Source organism: Poeciliopsis prolifica, unplaced genomic scaffold (assembly GCF_027474105.1).
Source record: "Poeciliopsis prolifica strain line A6 unplaced genomic scaffold, Auburn_PproV2 SCAFFOLD039, whole genome shotgun sequence".
Taxonomy (NCBI): domain Eukaryota; kingdom Metazoa; phylum Chordata; class Actinopteri; order Cyprinodontiformes; family Poeciliidae; genus Poeciliopsis; species Poeciliopsis prolifica.
The window spans coordinates 4,109,170-4,129,414 of record NW_026562414.1 but is presented as its reverse complement, the minus strand read 5'-3'; the positions used below and the strand labels follow the sequence as shown (position 1 = coordinate 4,129,414).

Below are 20,245 nucleotides of genomic sequence, written 5' to 3'. Positions count from 1 at the left end.
TCAAGCATATTTGGCCAGCTGGTCTCGCTTCTGTATGTGCTGTACAACGGCTGCTGGAAAAGACAAGTGTTTTTTTTTGCTGACTTAATTGTCCAGAAACCACTCGTTACATTCTTGTTGGTTGTGCAGGCGGCTATACTAACGCTTTTCAAAGATGTACGGCTGTGTAATTGCGCATCTCTTTGCAGCCATTTTAAATGTGAACATTGAGTTGGGGAGGCACCCCAACTCAATGTTGGGATCCTAATGAGCTGAAATAGCTCATTATAATTTAAAGTGACAAGACGCCCTAAAACATTTCATTCTGAAAGGAGCTCAAAACCAGACCAGACTAAAATCTCATCATGAGAATGATTTTGCACAAAAATGTAATGAACATGTTTTTTTATCCTAACCGGTTCAAGAAAACATAATATGTCACATTTAAGACAAATAGAAAAAGTTTAAGGTTCACCTTTTGGGATTAATATGTGGGTTTGCTTTAGAGGAGGACAGGTCATTTTCAAAACACTGGGAAACACATTAATGCTGGATTATTACAGTTATTGGCCAATCATCAACGTTTAAAAAATATTCAAATAAGTTTCCATTAATTTCAAGAAATTCTCCATTAATTTTTATTTCCAAATTAAGGTTCCTGGTTTCTGAAATCCTGGGTTGTAACAACTCTATCAACATTTATTTATCCACTGAAAGCAGAGGTTATTTTTTTGGGTCAGAAACATGTTGCCAATTCAAAAAAACCGAATAAAGAAAAGAAAAATACTTGGGGGGGAAAAAAACAAACAGAAAATTTAATAAACTGACTTTTGGGATGGTCCTTCTTATTATCAAACTAAAATAGCTTTACAGTATCAAAGTATTAAAATAAGTGAATGAATTATTGCAAAAAAGTAATTATTGAAGGCTTCAACAACATTTAACTTATTTATTTATTTAATTTTTCCTTTTTTTATAATTTGTTTTTATAGCTGAGAGAAGGTTTTCACATTTGCATACAAATTTATGGTAAACATTATGTAGCAGATATTTTAATAGCTCCAAAAAGACTGAATATACAGAGAGAAAGTTCCACCAAAAAAAAGTCATTGAGGATCAAATTAACAAAGTTCATCATGGTAATCTAATGTGGATTTAGCTAAAACAGTTATCTTGATGAACAACAAGATAATAATGGTTCAAACACAATTTTCATATCACAAAAAGTTTATTATTATCAAATTAAGTTATGTTTACTGAATTTAATCTGACATTAAGACCAGTTTAAACTGACTGGGAACCATTCATAGATCATATTTCATTGTCTCACTTGTACTAGAACCAACTTGCCCCACCAACACAGTCCCTCGCATTGTTTGCCATTTTAAGCTAGGACATTCAATGCTACATTTAATTACAGCGTACTTATCCTATTATTAGGCTCTATGTTTACACATTTACATTTTCAGATATCTAAATTGACAAAGCAACTTTTTCATTTATTTACAGAAACAATAATCGCAAGAATGCAGAGAAAGAAACTCTGCAGGATAAGATGTAACAGAAACTGTGGTGAATTAAAGAAACCGGAAGGAAACATAAGTGCAAGAAACAGGATGAGCATGCAAGAGACAAAAGATAGGAAGTGAAAGTTGTGTCTTGTGTTGCGTAGAAAACTGCAGAGCATTTTTTTCTTATTTTGGCACAGCATGTACAAATTCACTTGACTTTTTGTGCAAACATACCGCAGTGTCAATGACCTCAGAATCACCTGAACAGGAATTCAAATAAGCTGTTATGCAAATATTCTCCCAAGCACCGGTGAAAGAAAAGTAAATGAACAAGGAACAAGTCCCTTTTCTCTACCTCGCGGCAATGCTGCGAGCTGCGTTGTGTATTAACTCAGATTCGCTCGTGTTAAACAGCAATTGGTTGAAGAGCTCTGTGAACTTTACAGCAATTACTCCTACATGCAAAACGAAGAACGCTTTAATTTCACTATAATTTGATTCCTGGGGAATTATATAAACCAGACTAATCATAGGTTTCATCCTCTCTGCTATTATCTCCCCACCCACAGCGAAGATAGTCGCACAGTTCAGCCGTGCAGTAAACCAACAACAAGTCTTTCCATATGGGTTTAAAGAAAAGGTTATAAGGAAAAAGCTTTTGTAAAGACATAACAGATTCTTTTGCAGATCTACCCACTCATTAGGTGAAGGGTGGTGGATTCTAGAAAAAATGGCAGATGGCTAATTCTTGTTTGCCTTTTCATTTCGCCCTGTTTTAAGTGTAAACATACCTTCCCTCGCCTGAAGCACAAAATATATCCCCACTAGGCAAAAGAGGTCTCAATTTTATCAGTTCTTATAATCCATTATAACTTGGTGAAACCCGTTATTCTTTTTTGAATCAGAACATTTGCATTTTTATTTAAATTTTCAAGCACATTTTTTTTACCACCCAAGCAAAAATCTTCAATTTCCAGTTCATAAAAGGTTGCCTTCACGTTTTTGTAATTGTTTTACAGGTAGATCAAAACTAAAAAGAAAAAAAATACAAATAATAAGCAAATTACAAGGCTCATGGGATAAGCAATAAAGTCAAAGTGTAACAGCTAAATTTTAAATTAACCTTTTGTATCCTTTTAAATTTTTTGCTTTCTTTCTTTATAATTTGTCGCAACTGAGTTTACTTTTGGCTCTTGTGTAAATTAATAAAATAAGAAAATTATTTAATAAATTTATTGGAACAATGTATTTATAGCATCTGCATTCACTGACCCACTGGTCTTGATTTCAGTTGCAGATTATATACAACAAAGTGCAAAGTTTGTGTTCACATGAGAATTAATCTATTCTACCTATGTTGACTAAAATCTCTTAAGGAATAAATGTAGTTTTTAAGGTCACAATCTAATTCCATAATAATTCTCCTGTTAATTTACTTCAATTCCTTAAGAAGAGGTCGATTTTTGACCCACGACACCTACAATTGCACAGCTACTGTCCAGAAAAAAAACACTTATACACATAAATTGGTAAGCCGAATTTAATATTGCACACTGCTGACTTTAAAGACCCTTAAGGTTGAGGCCTAGAGTTAGCATATTTTGAAGAAAAGTTAGGAAAACTTACAATTGCCGTATTTTCGAATGGAGTACTGTTCCTCCCACCGATGAGGAACTGAACACCAATTGCCGTTTTGATTTGAAAAGTGGGCATGTCTTAGTCATGGCAGGGAAAGACAGCCCTTTCTATTAAAAAAACCCACGTACACTGCTCAGCTAACGGTTTTTAACTGTACATCATCGCTTCCAACAACAACGATGATTATAAAACATGAATGATCGTGAATTTCTCTGAGGTTCTGCCAACTTTCGGGGCAGCTTTGTGACATCTGAGCGGCCATATTGCAGGAAAGTTTAACTCCCTGTTCACCTTGTTCCCCCGAATGAAGCTGCCCGGAGCCTCTCGCTCCCGAACTTTGGCACTTTTTAGCCGTTGGAAACAAACCGCTCACGTCGCTGAAACGTGCGGTTGGATTTCCGAACCACGTTGTGTGTTTTTCAGTGACGAGATTTACTCACCGGGACTGTTTTCGGCAGGTCCAAATACATCAACACAGAAACCCGGGGGACAAGTTTCTTCGCTTTGTTGTGACCTCCACCTGAGTTAGGACGTTATCTTTCACCGGTCCCGTTATTTATTTCCGGGAAGAGCCATGTTTGTCACCTCCACACCCGCCCGCAGCAGCTACTGCACCGGTTGCTGCTGCTGCGATGAAGTGAACTATTTTGAAAGAAAAGTCACTCCTCCCTGGTTCGTCCTGCTTCCTCCCCTTTTTACTCGGCTTATTCGCTCAAAACCGACCCACACGACTAAAACTTTAAGTACCGGTTTCATTTGGGGGGAAAAGATGAACGTATTATGTCTGTTTTCACTTCAAGTCAAAAAAGATGAATTGACTACAGGGCCGGTCCAAAGTTTTCTGGGGGCCCAAGCTGAATTTGTTTCCAGGACTCAAATTTGGTTGAAAAAAATTGCATACCTCATTAAATATTAAGAAAATGTCACATGTTGGATCTCATTTATAATTGTATGGGGAAAGAAAGTTATATATCGTATTTTCTGGACTATAAATCGCTTCAGACTATAAATTGCACCAGCCATAAAATGCATAATAAAGCAGAAAAAGACATATATAAGCTGCACCGGTGTATAAGTCGCATTTTTGAGGGGAAAAAAGTCCAACACCAAGAACAGACATGTCGTCTTGAAAGGCAATAAAAATAGAATAGAGGCAACAACAGGCTGAATAATTGTACGGTATGCTAATGTTTCATGACACATAAACAACGACCTGAGAATGTGCCTGGTAAGTTAACATAACATATTAAGAGTTATTCAGATAACTATAGCATAAATAACATGCCAACAAGTTTACCAAACCATCCGTGTCTCTCCAAATCACTAAATCTTCATCTTCAGTGTTGCTTTTAAAAAACACCACTAACTCTGGAACTTAGCTTCTAACTCACACATTATCAACACAGGCCTACAGCGCCCTTTTACGGTTTAGTGGGAAAATAACATGTGATATGATATAATAATGTGTTAAAAATTTCACACATAAGTCGCTCTGGTGTATAAGTTGCACTCCTGGCCAAACTATGAAAAAAACTGCAACTTATAGTCCAGAAAATACGGTAATTGCATTTAAACAATAAACATTCAAATTTTTCTCAAAAAAGTGGAACCCCACTTATATTTTTCTGTGTAAATTTTATTTAAAAAATATATTTGTTAAAACTGTTTGCTTTGACATAAAAGTATATGTATGATGACACAGATGAGCTGTGGAAAGATTGAGATCCTCCACCTCCTCCCTGAGCTACTATTGCCGTCTGAAGAAATGCACCACTGCCAACCAGTCAGAGGCAGAAGGAGGGCCTCCTCACCATCAATCATTCTCTTGTATTTGCTACTAAATCTGCTAATAGTGGAGAAACAACTTACATTTACAGGAAAGCTGTTTTTTTTCACTTCACTGTCACCGTTGGCTGTGCTAACTCGCCATCGCTTTCACAACAGGCTTTCCTGGCGGGAAAAAGAGAGCAGAGAGCAAGGCAGCAATTTTTTAAGCAAATTATCTGTTTTGTACTACACTGTCACAACACAGCGACAGTTTTGACAAATATGTAAAAAAAAAAATTTTAATAAAAGTTGTACACTACAACTTTAAATATAAAATTCTTTATTAAGAAATTGTCACATGTTGATTTTGATTTTTATATTTATCTGGAAAAGAAAGTTACATAAACAACAAAATTAATATATTTTCTCAATAAAGTGTACACCCACCTATATGTTTTTCATGGAACTATTTGAGAAATACAAGATAATTTCTAAATTACTGAAAGAAAATATAGCTTAAGCAGAAATATCTAGGCACAATGCTACTTGACCTGCGATCGCAGGGTGTTTGCAAAGCAGCTGATGCAGGAGCCCTATTCATTTTCTGCCCAAACCCTCGCAATTCCTCTAGACTAGCGGCAGCAGCAATTAGCAAACACCTGGTGGAAGTCATAAACTTATTGAAACTACCTCACATAAAAAGCAGAATTGTTGGGATGACATACTGAAGGCAGAGTGTTGGAAAGAGCGGGAGCGTCTTAAAGAGACAGAACCCAATTTCAAAAAGTCAAATTTCTCTTAAGTTATATTTCATATCATAACACATTTTAGTAACACCTGAAGTTATTTGTTTAAGCTGTACAAGTGATTTATATTAGAAAAACAGAGACTTCCAATGGTTTTCCTAAATCTTTCACTCTGCTTTGTAATAGTTAACAATAAATTCCCTTAATTGGCAATAAAATAAACTGTGGATATTGTGTTTTTCCCTCAGAGTCACTCATTTGTTCTAGCAGACATGTCTGACATACTGAAACTCCACAGATTCAGTAGAGGGACAGACAGGCCAAGGTCTAATTTATTGCGCTTATAAAACTTAATCACCCATTTGTTAAGATTTCTTTGTTAAATTACAGCAGCAGCATTAAATTAACACCATGAACAATATTCGCCAGCAGAAAAGTCAAGCAGCATTTATCAGGTTTTTTCTCTTGCTCTGTTTATTTCCTGGGAGTTGTGAAATTTAGCATGTCAGTGGTAAAAAAAAAAAAAACTCCCAGAAACCTACTCTCAAACATTCAGAAGGAACTATAGTTAGTCCCAATTACCTGGATACTTTTGTACTTTCAACAGAAAGTTAATAAAGGCCTGTTTTACTGGCGGCCGAGTTTAATATTAATTGATCAGGTAATCCCTGACAGATTTTTTTTTTCCTCTAAATTATTTGTCAACTATTTTGGAAAAGCCTAGTGCATTTCCTACATGTCTACTAATTGAACATAGATCAAAAAATTATGTAATATGTGTCACAATCCTGTGGTTTAATTTCCGTTTGTGCTGTGAGCATTTCTTTGTTATATTTGTCTGTGTTCCTCTTTATTGCTGAACTCAAAGGTGTAAAGCTCGTTTTCATTTTGGGTTACTTCAAGAGCTTGAACATGTGTACACTTCAAAAACATAATATCTTACCAAGTTACCAAGGTGGAGGAAACGCTGCCCCCTGTGCAGAGCCATCCTCTCAGCAGCAGTGCACCTGCTGTGCCACATGGCGATGCAGGTGCAGAGAATGATCCCCACCACACAGCTATAGAAGCTCCTCAGGATTGAGGAGGCAGAGACACTGGCAGGCCTTCCTGATATCCAGTGACCAGGTGAGCTCACTGGATATCTGCACAGCCAGATACCTGTAGCTGGAGACCACCTCCAAAGCTGCTCCTCCGATGTACAGGGGATGAAGAGGATCCTTGACCTTTCTGAAATCCACCATCTCCTTGGTTTCCTCTCTAAACGTTTCAATACCAAACAGTTTATTTAGATTCATATCGTCTGATCTTAAAAACAGACAGAACACGATGCCCTATCAAAAATTTTCTTTACGCAACTAAGACTTTGGCAAACAGTTGTGCAATGCAGCATGTACTGTAACCCTGACAGTGCAAACCAACAGAGAGCTGTAAACATGCAGAGGTACTTCCCTGTCTCTTGCAAACCTGGGCACTGAAAAAGGGGGAAATCCTGCTCAACGGGAACTCTGACGTAAACAATCACAAATAAAAAGCCTGCCCACAGGAGACTCTGCACCAGACACTGAGCATCACTTTGATGAGATTATTTTCAAGTCTGGGAGAAGAAGAAGCAGAATGATGATGTGGACACCTGGTCTTGAGCTGATTGTGGTTGGTGTTTTCCTACAGGTATGGACATCTGTACTGAACAATTTAAGTTTCATATATCTTGCAAATGTATCCATTCCACAATGGCTGCTGGAAAAGACACGTTTTGTTGTTGGCTTACCATCCAGAAACCACTTGATACAATCTTGTTGGTTCTGCTTCTTGTATAATTGTGCATCTGTTTGCAGCCATTTTCATGTGTGCGTGTGAACGTTGAGTAAGGCGTTGTGGCCAGTAGTGGCTTCTTGAGATTTAGAGTTATAACACAACTCATTGTGAAAGAAGCTCAAAATGAACAGAACGCATTATGGAAGAATAATTTTATCCCAAAAAAATTCATGAACATGTTTTGTATCCTAACTTCTTCAAGGAAGCTTAATAGGTCACCTTTGAGATATATATCACACATTATCTTTATAGTACCAGAAATTCACAATGAAATTTATTTTCTGAATATTTACTTGCAGATGCCAGGTTGCTTCCCATCATGCCTCATTAAAGGCTCGGTTGCCCTCTGTGGGTTTGAAAACCTCCACTCTGCTCCTCCTCTTCCTCCTCACATCACCCACTTGTTCCTGGAGAACAATCGGATCGGTGAGATCAACGCCACTTCGCTGTCCGGCTTGGAGAACCTGCAGGAACTGGACCTTGGGAATCAGAAGGTGCCGCTTGTCATCCGGAGCAATGCCTTCCTCAGGCAGAGACGCCTTCGGAGGCTGGTGCTTGGGTTAAACCCTCATCTTCAACTGGAACCGCTGGCCTTTGCTGGGTTGTCCAATCTCCAGAAGCTCCACTTGGATTACTGTTTGCTAAACGAGTCCATTCTGACAGGAAATTATCTAGCACCACTGTCATCTTTGCAGACTCTAAATCTCTACGGGAACCATATTAAGAGACTCCGTCCTTCACAGTTCTTTGCGAATATGACTGATTTGACTAACTTGAATCTGGAGCTGAACAAAATTGATGAAATATGTGAGTCTGATCTTGTTGGTTTCAAAAGAAAACATTTCACACTTTTTAGCCTTAAAGGCGTCTACCTGAGGAACATGTTGAATACGAGTTTCGACTGGCAGAAATGTGGGAATCCTTTCAGCGGAGTATCTTTTCAGACTCTCGATTTGTCCTACAGTGGACTCAGTGTGGATAAATTAAGACTATTTTTCAGCGCCATTAGTGGAACAAACATTTCCCATCTTAAAGTCTCTGGACACATAGGAAAAGGATTCTCTTTCAATAATCTCCCAGATCCAGACTTTGACTTTTTTGAAGGCTTGAAAAACAGTTCAGTCCGCTTTCTGGACTTGTCCAAGAACAGAATATTTTCATTGCGTCAGAGAGTTTTCACTCCACTGACAGAAGTCACTAGTATTGATCTTTCTCAAAACAAAGTGAATCAGATACACAGAATGGCCTTTGAAGGCCTTCAGGGTAATTTAAAAATGCTCAACTTGTCATACAATCTGCTTGGGGAAATCTTTTCTTACACCTTTGCCTCTCTGACAAACCTGGAAATTTTAGATTTATCTCACAATCACATTGGCGTTTTGGGTTATGGCTCATTTAAAGAACTTCCAAACCTGAGATTCCTAAATTTAACAGATAACTCCTTGCAAGAATTAGGTTTTCCTGCAGCTTTACCAAATTTAGAAATCCTTAATCTGAACAGCAATAAGCTGACATCCTCATCGGTGAACACCATCACTCGGTTTGCCCATAACGTTTCCTCTCTGAGCATTCAGAACAACAGATTAACACAGATTTATTCATTTCTGGATCAGATGAAACGCCTCAAACTGCTTCTTTACGGGGGCAACACAATTAAGTGGTGCACCCTCAGCAGGCGCGTTGCTCCATTTAACGTCAAAGTTCTGGATCTGCACGGCAGCTCTTTGCAGCCTATCTGGAGTCAGGGCAAATGCCTGGATCTGTTCGACAAATTTCAAAATGTGATCAGTCTCAATTTGAGCTCCAATGGTCTACGATCTCTTCCTCAAGGCATCTTTAAGGGCCTTGCCTCAGTTGTAACGATGGACCTCTCATTCAACACCCTCACATATCTCCAACCTGACATTTTACCTAAAAGTCTGAAATCCCTCTATCTCTCTGACAACTTTATTGCCTCCCCGGATCCAATAGCTTTCAGCTCCCTCAGCTTTCTAGACCTGTCCAAGAACAGATTTTACTGCAATAATGATCTGCAGAGCTTCTTGACGTGGATGAAACAGACAAAAATAACGTTTTTGAGCCCAATAGAGGAGTTCAGATGTGAATTTCCAGCTGCTTTCTATAATGTACCGCTGTTAGATTACACTGGCCAGCTGGCATTGAGCTGACCAATGTAATTATTATTATTATTATTCAACAATTAATTGTACGTTGATGAATTAAACATTATCTCTTAGTCCAGGTTAGGAACAATGAATAATTATTTATTTTCTGGGGTCCGTGTGCAACCTTTACAAACCAAAAAGCTATTTTCAGCCTCAAATATTTAATCTTTTGTGAAAAGACGACTTAAGGATTTTAAAAAGCATCCCCAATTTATTTCTGTTCATTGGTTTAAAACAAAGAAAAACATAAGCATTTACAGAAAGAATATTGATCCATTTTTCTCTATGGTATTTTAATATTAGATGTATAAAACTCCTCTTTAAACACTGTTTTGTCGAATTTTCCAGCTGCACTGCTGCAAACAGGCGTTCACTTTAGAGAATTGTAAAATCTCCAAAACAGATTGTTGGATATCCAAATTACTCCCCAGATGCTCCTCAAAAGTAAAAACATGTTGAAGGACTACTCTCACCCTCTTTTACAGTGCAAAAATTTATTTTACATACAATACTTAACTTCTGTATGTCAGGTTTCCCCCCATACTTTATGTAAGCATCACAAAATAAACAAAAACAGAAGAAATATTAGCAGGTAAATACTTAAAATAGTCAGTTTTAATTATTGTTGGAGTTCTGGAATTTAAATATAGCAAAATTATTTCCGTTCTGGGTAAAATGTGCGAGCCACGAAATGTTTAAATGTATTTACATCATATGGCCAGTAGGGGGAGCTAGAGGCCCAGTTACTTTCTTATCTTTGGTAGAATCTGTTTCAGTGAGCATCAGATAAAATCAGCTTTTCATATAAGTTGAGGTTTAATACACCTTTAAAGAAAGAAAAAAATGTTTCATTATGAATAGAAATATGAGAGTTATCAGATCTCCAAGAAGACAATTAGCATTTATGGCAATTTTGTATGTTATCTTTTCAAATAAACAGCCTAAAGGATACACATTATTTTATTTATAATTTGTGAATCCATATTAAACAGATGAAAACATTTTAACAAAATTTATTCAAGTAGAATTAGGTTTCAATTTTGTCATTGTTAGATTTAATAATGTAGTTTACATGCTTTCTAAATGTGGAAGTTTGGTAAAAGTGTAGGATATTTACTAATTAAATTATTTTAAAACCTAAAGTGTTTCTTTTGCTTCTGCTGAATCTTTAAAATACATTCCAACACGTGTAGCTATATGTAAATGGTAAATGGACTGAACTTCTATAGCGCATTTCCAGTCATTTTGACCACTATAACCCCCCAATCACAAGACTACTACTCTACCATACAGCCACAGTCGCCCATGTAATGTAATTTAGAAATTAAAATAAGGATTAAATTAATCCAAAACACAAAAGAAAATAAGAAATGCAACAAACTTCCACCATACAAAAATCTTTTAACTTTATATATTTTTGTGCTGAAAGCAAAAATAACTGAAAAGCATAATTTTTTTTTAGGTTTTATTAATTCCCTGCAGGAGCAATGCTAATGTTTTTGTTAAATTTTTTGCTGCTTTTATTCATTAGTTAATGACATCTGACATCTGAAAAAGGGCAAAAAAAAAACCACAGTCAGCTGAAATAAATGATCTGCCAGGAAAACATGAGCACCAGTGAACCATGTCGCACACAGATATTGACACACAAACCCCCACATCATCCCATCCACGTTTCAGCACCCTGCGCCGGCCGGTTACCATGGAAACAGGCTCAGCATCCACCTCCTCCGCCGTTAGTCCCTCACTTCCTGATTGTCTTTGAATCCCCACATCTATCCATCCCCCTCTCCATCCTCCAGCGCCGTCCTCCTCTGCTCCCCTACAACCTGAAAACACGTTTGAGGAACATTTCCCAACAGTCACCATGAAGTGGAGCAGATTGAGGTGGTGTTTATGTGTTGAAAATATGTTTTGTTTTGTTTTCATTGATTTCTGACCATGCAAAACAACCCTGGTCCTCCTTATGCTGCAGGCTGGCATAAAATTCATCTCATAATTTATGTATATGTGGAAGGAATACAAATGAGTAATGTTGCTGCATTACAGAGCAGGTTAAAATACAAACAGAAATCACTAAATGAGCCACTGGCAACCTACCCTTGGATGTTTATTTAAATTTTCAAACTTTCTGTGTCACCTAATCAACAATCAATCCAACCAATCATCAGAACCTGCCGCCTCCTTTGAAGATCCCTACTTCTTCAGCAGAACATAAGATTGATCATCCAAAAAACATTCAAGAAAACTCAAATGAGGATCTTCAAATCTCACACTGTCTTTCTTCCAGAAGCCACTGATCCAGTTCCCATCCATGTTTCCTGAATTCCACATTTCCCTTCTTGTACTTGCAGCAATAAACTCATTACCTTTATCTTGCGGTCTTGGTTCGATTCTGCATGTGGGTTGAACAGCTTCCCAAAAACATTTTGAGCAGTTTTATGCTTGAGTGATTCAAAATAGAATATATTTTATTGATCCCCAAGGGAAAATTGCTTATTCGTTGACAAGCTATACCCAAGAGTGACGTAAGTACCGTAATTCAATATGACTGAATATAAATAAGGGAATACCATGAGTAGCTACTTGCTAGCAAGTAGCCACTCTGAACAGTGGGTTTTCAGTCGAGATTTAAAGGAAGTCAGTGTTTCAGCTATTTTACAGTTTTCTGGAAGTTTGTTCCAAGTTTGTGGTGCATAGATGCTGAAAGCTGCTTCTCCTCGTTTGGTTCTGGTTCTGGGGATGCATAGCAAACCAGAACCAGAAGACCTGAGCGGTCTGGAAGGTCCATAGAACAGCCTGTTAGCAAGTAGCTACTCATGTTGTCTACGTTCAAAAGTGCGTAGTACTTGTTACATTCACTTGAGCAGCTCTTTTGGGAAAAGGGTACTTATAAGAGTAGTTTTACTACGTTGTACCCTTTTCTTTTACTTGAGTAATATTATTATTAGACTAATTTCAAAACCAACGCTAGCTAGTCGGCGAGCAGAAAAATGAGAGCGGGATCGTTCGCGCGCAGGCTCACGCAGGAAAACCGCCACTTTTCAACTGCTGGGTTGCCACGGCAACAAAGAAACAAACGGGAAGTCACTGACCGCTTACTCAAGCGGTTCCTCTCGCTCAAGCTCAGCAGCGCACTCTCTGTGTGCGTTTGTTTTGGGGGGGGGTTTCGTTCGTGAACAGGAGGAAAAGTGGTCGCTCTTTCCTGATCGACTTCGTTTCTCCTTCGCTCCGTTTTCGTCGCTGGTTTTTGTCGACCGGGACTGAGTGCACATAATGCCGGCGACTACTCAAGAACATGACCAAGTCTTCAAAGAAACGGAAAGGATCGGGACGGTGTTATACAGGGCCAAGGAAATACTAAGACAAGCCTACATAATGAGAAAAGAATTCGTGAGTTTCCGCCCTTCTCTTTCTTTTTTTCTGTCATGGTTTTTTATTGGCGTTATAGATATCTACCTAATTGGCTAACTATCCGTTACACCGCAGTTAGCTAACCGTTTCAGGTCATTAAAACAGCTAACCATTTTACAGGGACAAATGAGCGGTTTGTCCCTGTTCTACAACGGCTAGTTACCTGTAATATTGGCGTTTGGGTTTAACTGCAGACATTGAACATCAGAAAGGTGAACTTCAGGATGCAAAATGTAATCATGTTAAAAGGCATTATGCTTCCCTGTATCCATGCTCTCCCTGCTAAATTGATTTTGAGCAATTTTCCTTTATGGGGGCGTTCATTCGCTACCAGAAAACCTTTTAATCAATCAGGTAATACCGTAAGCTGTATTTCCACATTGTGTTTACATTTAAACCATTATTTAAAACGATACAATTATACATATTCCTAAACGAAAATATACAATATTTAAAACAAAACAATTCTTTGTTTTAAATAATAAATTTATCAAGTAAACGAAGACAATAATCGTGTACAAATTCAGGAGCTGCGTTGTTCCATTAAGGACTTCACTGCAGCAAACAGAAAGGGATGGACCACTCTCAGTCTCATACCTTATTTTACTGCCGTAGTTTTAGTTTATGAGCTTTATTTTGTATTATTTACATTTTTTGTTATGACTCTTATTTTGAAAGATTACGGTGGAACCCAGTATGTTGCTTGCGATATGAAAACATAGCTTTAGAAGTGACTGTAGAAAAGCGATTTAAGAATTTATTTAATGACCTCATTTCTACCTTGAAAGGAAGGGTCAACCAGCGAGATATGTTTATATGTTTCATGTCGATATTGTATTTCTGACTCCATCTCACTGAAGTTTACGTTGTATCTTAGTTCGACGGTGTTGGTGTCAGGGAAACAAAGTTATTTTCTTTTGAAGTCTGTGATATATCTTCATCTTTAGGAAGGAGTTTCACTCTCAGCTTGTATTTGAACTTTTCTCTTTTATTTATTTATTTTAGCGCAGCTCACAGTTTTTAGCTTTCTGTGCACTTCTAAATCTGCCCCTTAGTCGTATCTTTTCAGATAAATTCTCTCACAAAACACCATACCTTTTACATTTTCTTAAGGAAATAGAGCTAATTAAATGACATAAACAAGACCTGAAAGTGTTTCCAGTTTCTCTCAATGCCGACCTGTTAAACTGCAGCTAATTTTAAATACCTTGGATCATTTCTCGACAGTCAGCTCAACTCTGCTGAAAAGAGGGGTTATATTTTTAAGAACTGTTCTCTGAGACTCCATCTTTTACAAAGACCCAGTGATCTTGCAGTTACCCAACTAGAGATTGTGTACAAAACAATGTTGAATGTTTTAACTTTTCATCTCCTCGCCTGGTTTGGTCACATAATTAACAGACAAACTTTTAAGAATCCTTTCAATGGCGGATAAAGTAGCAGGTAAATAGTGATAAAACCAAAAATAACTCTGTCTCAGTCTGGGCATCTAAATGCTAATAAACCATCGCCAACATTTCCCAGCAGATCAATTTGATCTCCGGTCAAATGCTCCCTCTGAATCCTTCTACTGGCAATGTTCTTCAGAGCAAAAGTGTTCCACATTTATGCAGCACACCTTTGTGCAGCTAATGTATGCGTGTGATTGTTTACACACCTTGATCTCCTTACAAATAATCAAACCCAACCTGTTCAGAGTTAATCTGCTGATCTAATCCTGTTGTCTTTATCAGTCAGAATGAAATTATCCCGCTTTCCATGTGCTTCGGCACACAGACCAATGTGTTACATCTTTATGTGACAAAAACTGCTGAAATTGACCATTTACATTTGAGTGAGGTTTTCACATCCCTTTATTTTATTTATTTTGTGTGTGTCATGTTATTGTGTTATTTTTGTGTTTACATTTAAACAGTAAAATAATAAAATCATAAAAAAAGACATCAGGTTTGATGCTTCTTGGCCTAACTGAATAGTCAGATTTAGTTTTGGCACCTTTTAGTTTGGCGTCGTCCACAGAAAACGTTTGTATGACAGCTGCACATTTTCACAACAGATAAAAAGTTTGCGTATATTCATACAAATTTTCACGCTGTTAATTTTGTGTATAATATAGCGCCACACATTTTTTGTGCGTATTGACCCTTTGTGCATGAGGCCCCACATTTTTCAACTCCAGCATTGGGTTGTTGGAAGCTCGTCAAACACAACGGTCGAAAAGCTTCGATTGTGCCACGACACACCCTCGAAGTGCGTCCACATATATTTTGAATATAAACCAGATGCGCCTGAAGCTCAAGTCGCATTTGGTGTGAACGCACCATAAGTCTCAAATAATTTCCTTGGTTCATCAAAACATCACATAATTGCAACATTGCTCTGATATTCTCGGAGTGGTCTACTCCCGCTGCATCAACAGCCAGAACTCCCAGCTGTCAGCTGGTCAGGCGCTCCAGCTGACCAGCTGTTCGGTTACCGCCTGACTCCCGGAACATCATTTTAAAAACTCCTGCTTTCCCTGGAAACTACGGTAGCTTTCTCCAATGAGTGGAAGTTAAATATTGATTTTATTTAGTCAGTCTAGCAATATAATTAATGGCTGTTTACCAAAGTATTTCATCTATTTATGAGCAAATCAGTTTGACTGATTAAAGTTAAGCCTTAAAACATAATAGTTTTATTTAATTGTAATGTCTTTTCTGAGAGCTGGACAATATTCAGTAAATGAATAATATGCTTATATTTATTCCTGGTAGAAATGTGCTGAACATGTTTGAATCAATCTTAGAATCAATCAATCGGATTTCTTTTTTACTATGCAAAACAGCCTTTACAACAAAGATGAAGAATAATGCAGAAATCAGGAGTAATACATGACTAAAAAACAAACTTCATCTCTTGTTTTTTTTACTTCGCTGCTCTGTACTTTACGCTGTCACGGTTGCTAGACAATATGAGTTATGCTATTCACAGCTTTTCTCGTCCAGTCGTAGTTTATGCATGGCCTTTGAAGGACCCGTCCAACCATAGAATTGATTCTCAGAAGGATGCAGACCCTGAATTTGGACATGGCTAATGTCTGTTTTGTTTTCTTTCCTTAGATTAGAATGAACCCAAATGTGCATGAGAATGTGGACCACCCTTCCCTGGTGCCTATGGATCTGTCCGTGCGAGTCATTGCCACTCCGGAGAACATTGAAGAGCATCTAAAACAGCTACACACGGCTTTGCGACACTGTCTGGGGCTGTTCATCTGTTTCATGGAGACGGATGAGGTTGTCCGTGGCCCGAAGAGAGATTTACTTGGCAATGCCGCTAGAATAGTCCGAGTACAACTGGAACAATTGCTCGATGACACCAAAGACATGATGACCGGCAATGGGCCACATCTGGAAACGTCTGCATTTAAACATGCACAATGTTCTCCGGTAAAGTATAAGCAGTACAATCCTAATTGGGATTCAATCCACTTGCCAGTTGTTCCTCTAAATTCAATCAAACTCAGTTTTAGATGTCACTTGTCACCCACATAACATGTCTTGGTCAGTTTATGGATTTTATTTTCTGTGTTCTGAAAAAGTACTAAAAACCCCTTCCACTTTTAATATTTTGTTACAAACAAAAACTTGAACTTGATTTACTCTCATACCCCTAAATACAATTCAGTCCACCAAGTTGCCCTTAAGAGTCAGCAACATATAAAGCCCTCTTTAATGTTAGCTCAGAGTTGAATCCCTCCATCTCTGCTCATTTCAGATTTATTTGTAAAAAATGAACACTTTTCCATTTCACAGTCATATGTTGGTATAAAATCTCCCCAAAATATATGGATGTTAATAATTTTAAGGTGATAAAAATGTGAACAAAGGCCCTGAATCTCAATCAGTATAAAATCCATATGCCTGAAAACAAGCTTTTATGTGCCGAGACCTTAGAGTTACTTTGACACCGTCCCTTTACATTTTCTTTTTTAAACAAATGGTATAGATTTATGGAGGGGACTAAAGCAGATGACTGGGTACATTTCTTCATCAGGTATCTAAAGCAGATCTATAATTGAAATTAACTAGTGTACCCCAAGCTTGCCGCTTTCCTTCACCAGTGAAACCAAGTGTGATCGAAATCAGGTCACAGACAGTCTCCACCAGCATCCATCCTCGTTAGGCCCCAGCAGCGAAGCCCATTAAAATCGCAGGATTTCTTATTATTTTTCTGTCAAAAGACTCAGCTTTTTGGAGCCTTTAACATATTCAAAAACTCACCAAACTTCACCCAAAATTGTCTGCCAACTAAAATCTTTGGATTCCAGTGGAATCGCAAGTAGACTTTTCCAAACTGCTCCCATGTTTCAGTGTATCTAGGTGAGTTTCGGCACCTTCTAGTTTATTATTGTCCACAGAAATGTCTGTGTGACTGCCACACATTTTCACAGCAGATAAAAAGCTTGCATATATTTATGCTAATATTTTCACCACGTTCATTTTTGTACATGTCAATTTTTGCATATAATATGGCGCCTGACATTATTTGTTCATATGCATCCATGAGGCCCTATGACATTTGCAACAGAATAACAAGACCTCTGTTAAGAGTTATGATTGCTAACCTTAATGAACTGAAACCATGAAAGATAAGATGGAAAGATAAGCCGGATTGTTCTGCAATGATGCGAGACTGAAGGTTATACAGGAAGTCTTCAAGTTAGTCCTGCTGACAAAGCTTTGACAAGGTTTCACTACATTTAGGAATACATTTTTTTTTTGCAACTTGTCTCTTCATTGATTACTAATAATCATATTCACTTCACTGTAAGTATTATATTCTGTTGTGATTTGTTAAAAAAAGACCAAAAAAACAAAACAAAAACAGGACCTCTTCACAGCTGAATCTACAGTATTGACATAACCCACAGCTTATATTACCAGAATTCATAACAGAATCAAATTTAGTGTTTTTTAAAATATGCCCCAAACACAGAATGATTTTCTGGCATTGTCTCTTTCTACTGACACATGTAATGCTTTGTTTTCCTCCTCTGTCTAGGAAGAACATACTGCAGAGAAAAACTTTGGCCATCTAGTTTTTACCTACACCTTGCTGGATGATCTCCCCTTGTGGTTGCAGCTTTTCATCAGGAACATGTTTGTGTTCCGAGACAAGAAGGAGAAGGAGGAAATGGAGAAATTAAAACAATAAACAAACCCGTGCAGCACTACCAGCTAGCTTCTTCTTCTAATTATTCCTATTTTGTGAGGGTTTGGTTTTTTGTGTGCCAACTTAGTACCTGTGTTGTCTCCCCCTGACTGCTCACAGCTGTGTCTTGTTCCCTGATTCCCCCTTGTGTATTTCATCCCACCTGTATCCAGGGGCATAGGGGGAGAAAGTTAGGACAATGCTAAGGGCCCCTGACCAATTAGGGACCTCCCACAAAGAAATTGTTTTTTTTTTTCTTATTGAAATAGAACATAAATTGGGGGCCGTGTCAATTACAAAATTAAATTAATTTATAATGTTTTCCAAATTGTTTTAGCAGTAAAAATTAAAGGTTAGCTCTCCCAGACCGAAGAGCACACATCCATATTTGCCGACCAGCTCTCTCTCTCTCTCTCCCCATAATTTTAACCCTCTAAAATTCTTGATGGGTCATACAGGCTCAAGAAATTGTAACACCAGTTGCAAAGAGACAATTTAATTTTTTGTCATGGGGCCCAAGATTCCTGGCGGCGCCCCTGCTGTCAATAATTCTGGCTTCAGGTGACGACTGAGCCTTCAGTCTTCAACATGCAGCAAATTTAATGCTGAGGATTGGTTACCTCCTCCATATTCAATGTTTTTAGCTGGACAATCCGCAACATTTGAATCTAATACACTATTAATGAACAATTGATAGTAATTAATTCATTAACTGATTAATTGTTTGCATCCCTAACCTGAAGTTATGGATTATGTTTTATTTTTTTAGGGTCTGTCTGCAATCTTTACCAAAAAGCCATTTTCAGCCTCAAATGTTACATAATATTTGGTGAAAAGATTGCTTAAACTTGAATATCTACATATTAAACATGGTCATTTTTAAAAGAATGCTGATTTAATCTTTGTTATTAGGTTTTAAAACAAAGAGAAAGAAACATTTACAGAAAGAGGATTAAATCGTTTTCTTTTATGATATTTTGATGTTTGCAGAAAATAATTTTAAAACAAATTAATAAATATCACTGGTATTTTCTTCATTGTGTTGTGGAAACGTAAGATTTATTCAATGCAACAACAACAAAAACTCCCAAACTGCTAAAATCTGCTTTTGTATTTCTATGTTTAAGAAAAATTGTTGGTTTTGCCGCTTTTTATCCAATTTATAAAACTGCTGTTCCTTAATCATTGCCATGTGACCCTGTTTCCAGCTGCACTGCTGCAAACAGGCGTTCACTTTAGAGAATTATAAAATCTGCAAAACAGATTGTTGGATATCCAAATTACTCCCCAGATGCTCCTCAAAAGTAAAAACATGTTGAAGGACTACTCTCACCCTCTTTTACTGTGCAAAAATGTATTTTACATACAATACTTAACTTCTGTAGGTCTGGTTTCCCCCCATACTTTATGTAAGCGTCACAAAATAAACAAAAACAGAAGAAATATTAGCAGGTAAATACTTAAAATAGTCTGTTTTAATTATTGTTGGAGTTCTGGAATTTAAAATATAGCAAAATTATTTCCGTTCTGGGTAAAATGTGCGAGCCACGAAATGTTTAAATGTATTTACATCATATGGCCAGTAGGGGGAGCTAGAGGCCCAGTTACTTTCTTATCTTTGGTAGAATCTGTTTCAGTGAGCATCAGATAAAATCAGCTTTTCATATAAGTTGAGGTTTAATACACCTTTAAAGAAAGAAAAAAATGTTTCATTATGAATAGAAATATGAGAGTTATCAGATCTCCAAGAAGACAATTAGCATTTATAGAAATAGAATATTTACTAATTAAATGATTTTAAAACCTAAAATGTTTCTTTTACTTCCTTTGAATATGTAGAATGCATGTTAATGCTTGCAGATATTAATAAAGCGATTTAGAAATAAAAAAGACTAAATTTAAAATAAAATAAAAAGGGAAATAAGAAATTAAACAAACAGCAAAAATAACCTAATAAAGTCTGAAAAGGATAAATTTTAAAGGTTTCCTTAGTTCCCTGCAGGCGCAGTGCTTCAGT

The 20,245-nt window shown here is 37.3% G+C and overlaps 2 protein-coding genes across 3 annotated transcripts in view; one reads left to right on the top strand and one right to left on the bottom strand.

The window, feature by feature from the left end:
• Positions 1 to 3,778, bottom strand: part of LOC129375281 (dystrobrevin beta-like) — a 28,307-nt gene extending 24,529 nt beyond the window's left edge. The window contains exon 1 of one of the 2 annotated variants that reach the window (XM_055054257.1): positions 3,569 to 3,778. The gene's annotated coding sequence lies outside the window, so the exon portion shown is untranslated. Of the gene's footprint in view, positions 1 to 3,116; positions 3,174 to 3,568 lie in introns of those variants that run through there. The other variant, XM_055054258.1, reaches the window with a different exon arrangement.
• A 3,372-nt stretch (positions 3,779 to 7,150) lies between these two features.
• Positions 7,151 to 10,028, top strand: LOC129375280 (toll-like receptor 5). The gene is made up of 2 exons (XM_055054255.1): positions 7,151 to 7,309; positions 7,756 to 10,028. The coding sequence occupies exons 1-2, from the start codon at positions 7,256 to 7,258 to the stop codon at positions 9,622 to 9,624; spliced, it is 1,923 nt and encodes a 640-aa protein (XP_054910230.1). The 5' UTR covers positions 7,151 to 7,255; the 3' UTR covers positions 9,625 to 10,028.
• The last annotated feature ends 10,217 nt before the right edge of the window (positions 10,029 to 20,245 follow it).

Bases quoted from the DNA above. Each gene is read 5' to 3' on its own strand.
- LOC129375280 (XM_055054255.1), top strand. From the start codon at position 7,256: ATGATGATGTGGACACCTGGTCTTGAGCTGATTGTGGTTGGTGTTTTC. The intron at 7,310-7,755 runs GTATGGACATCT...ATTTACTTGCAG, and splicing joins TGGTTGGTGTTTTCCTACAG to ATGCCAGGTTGCTTCCCATC.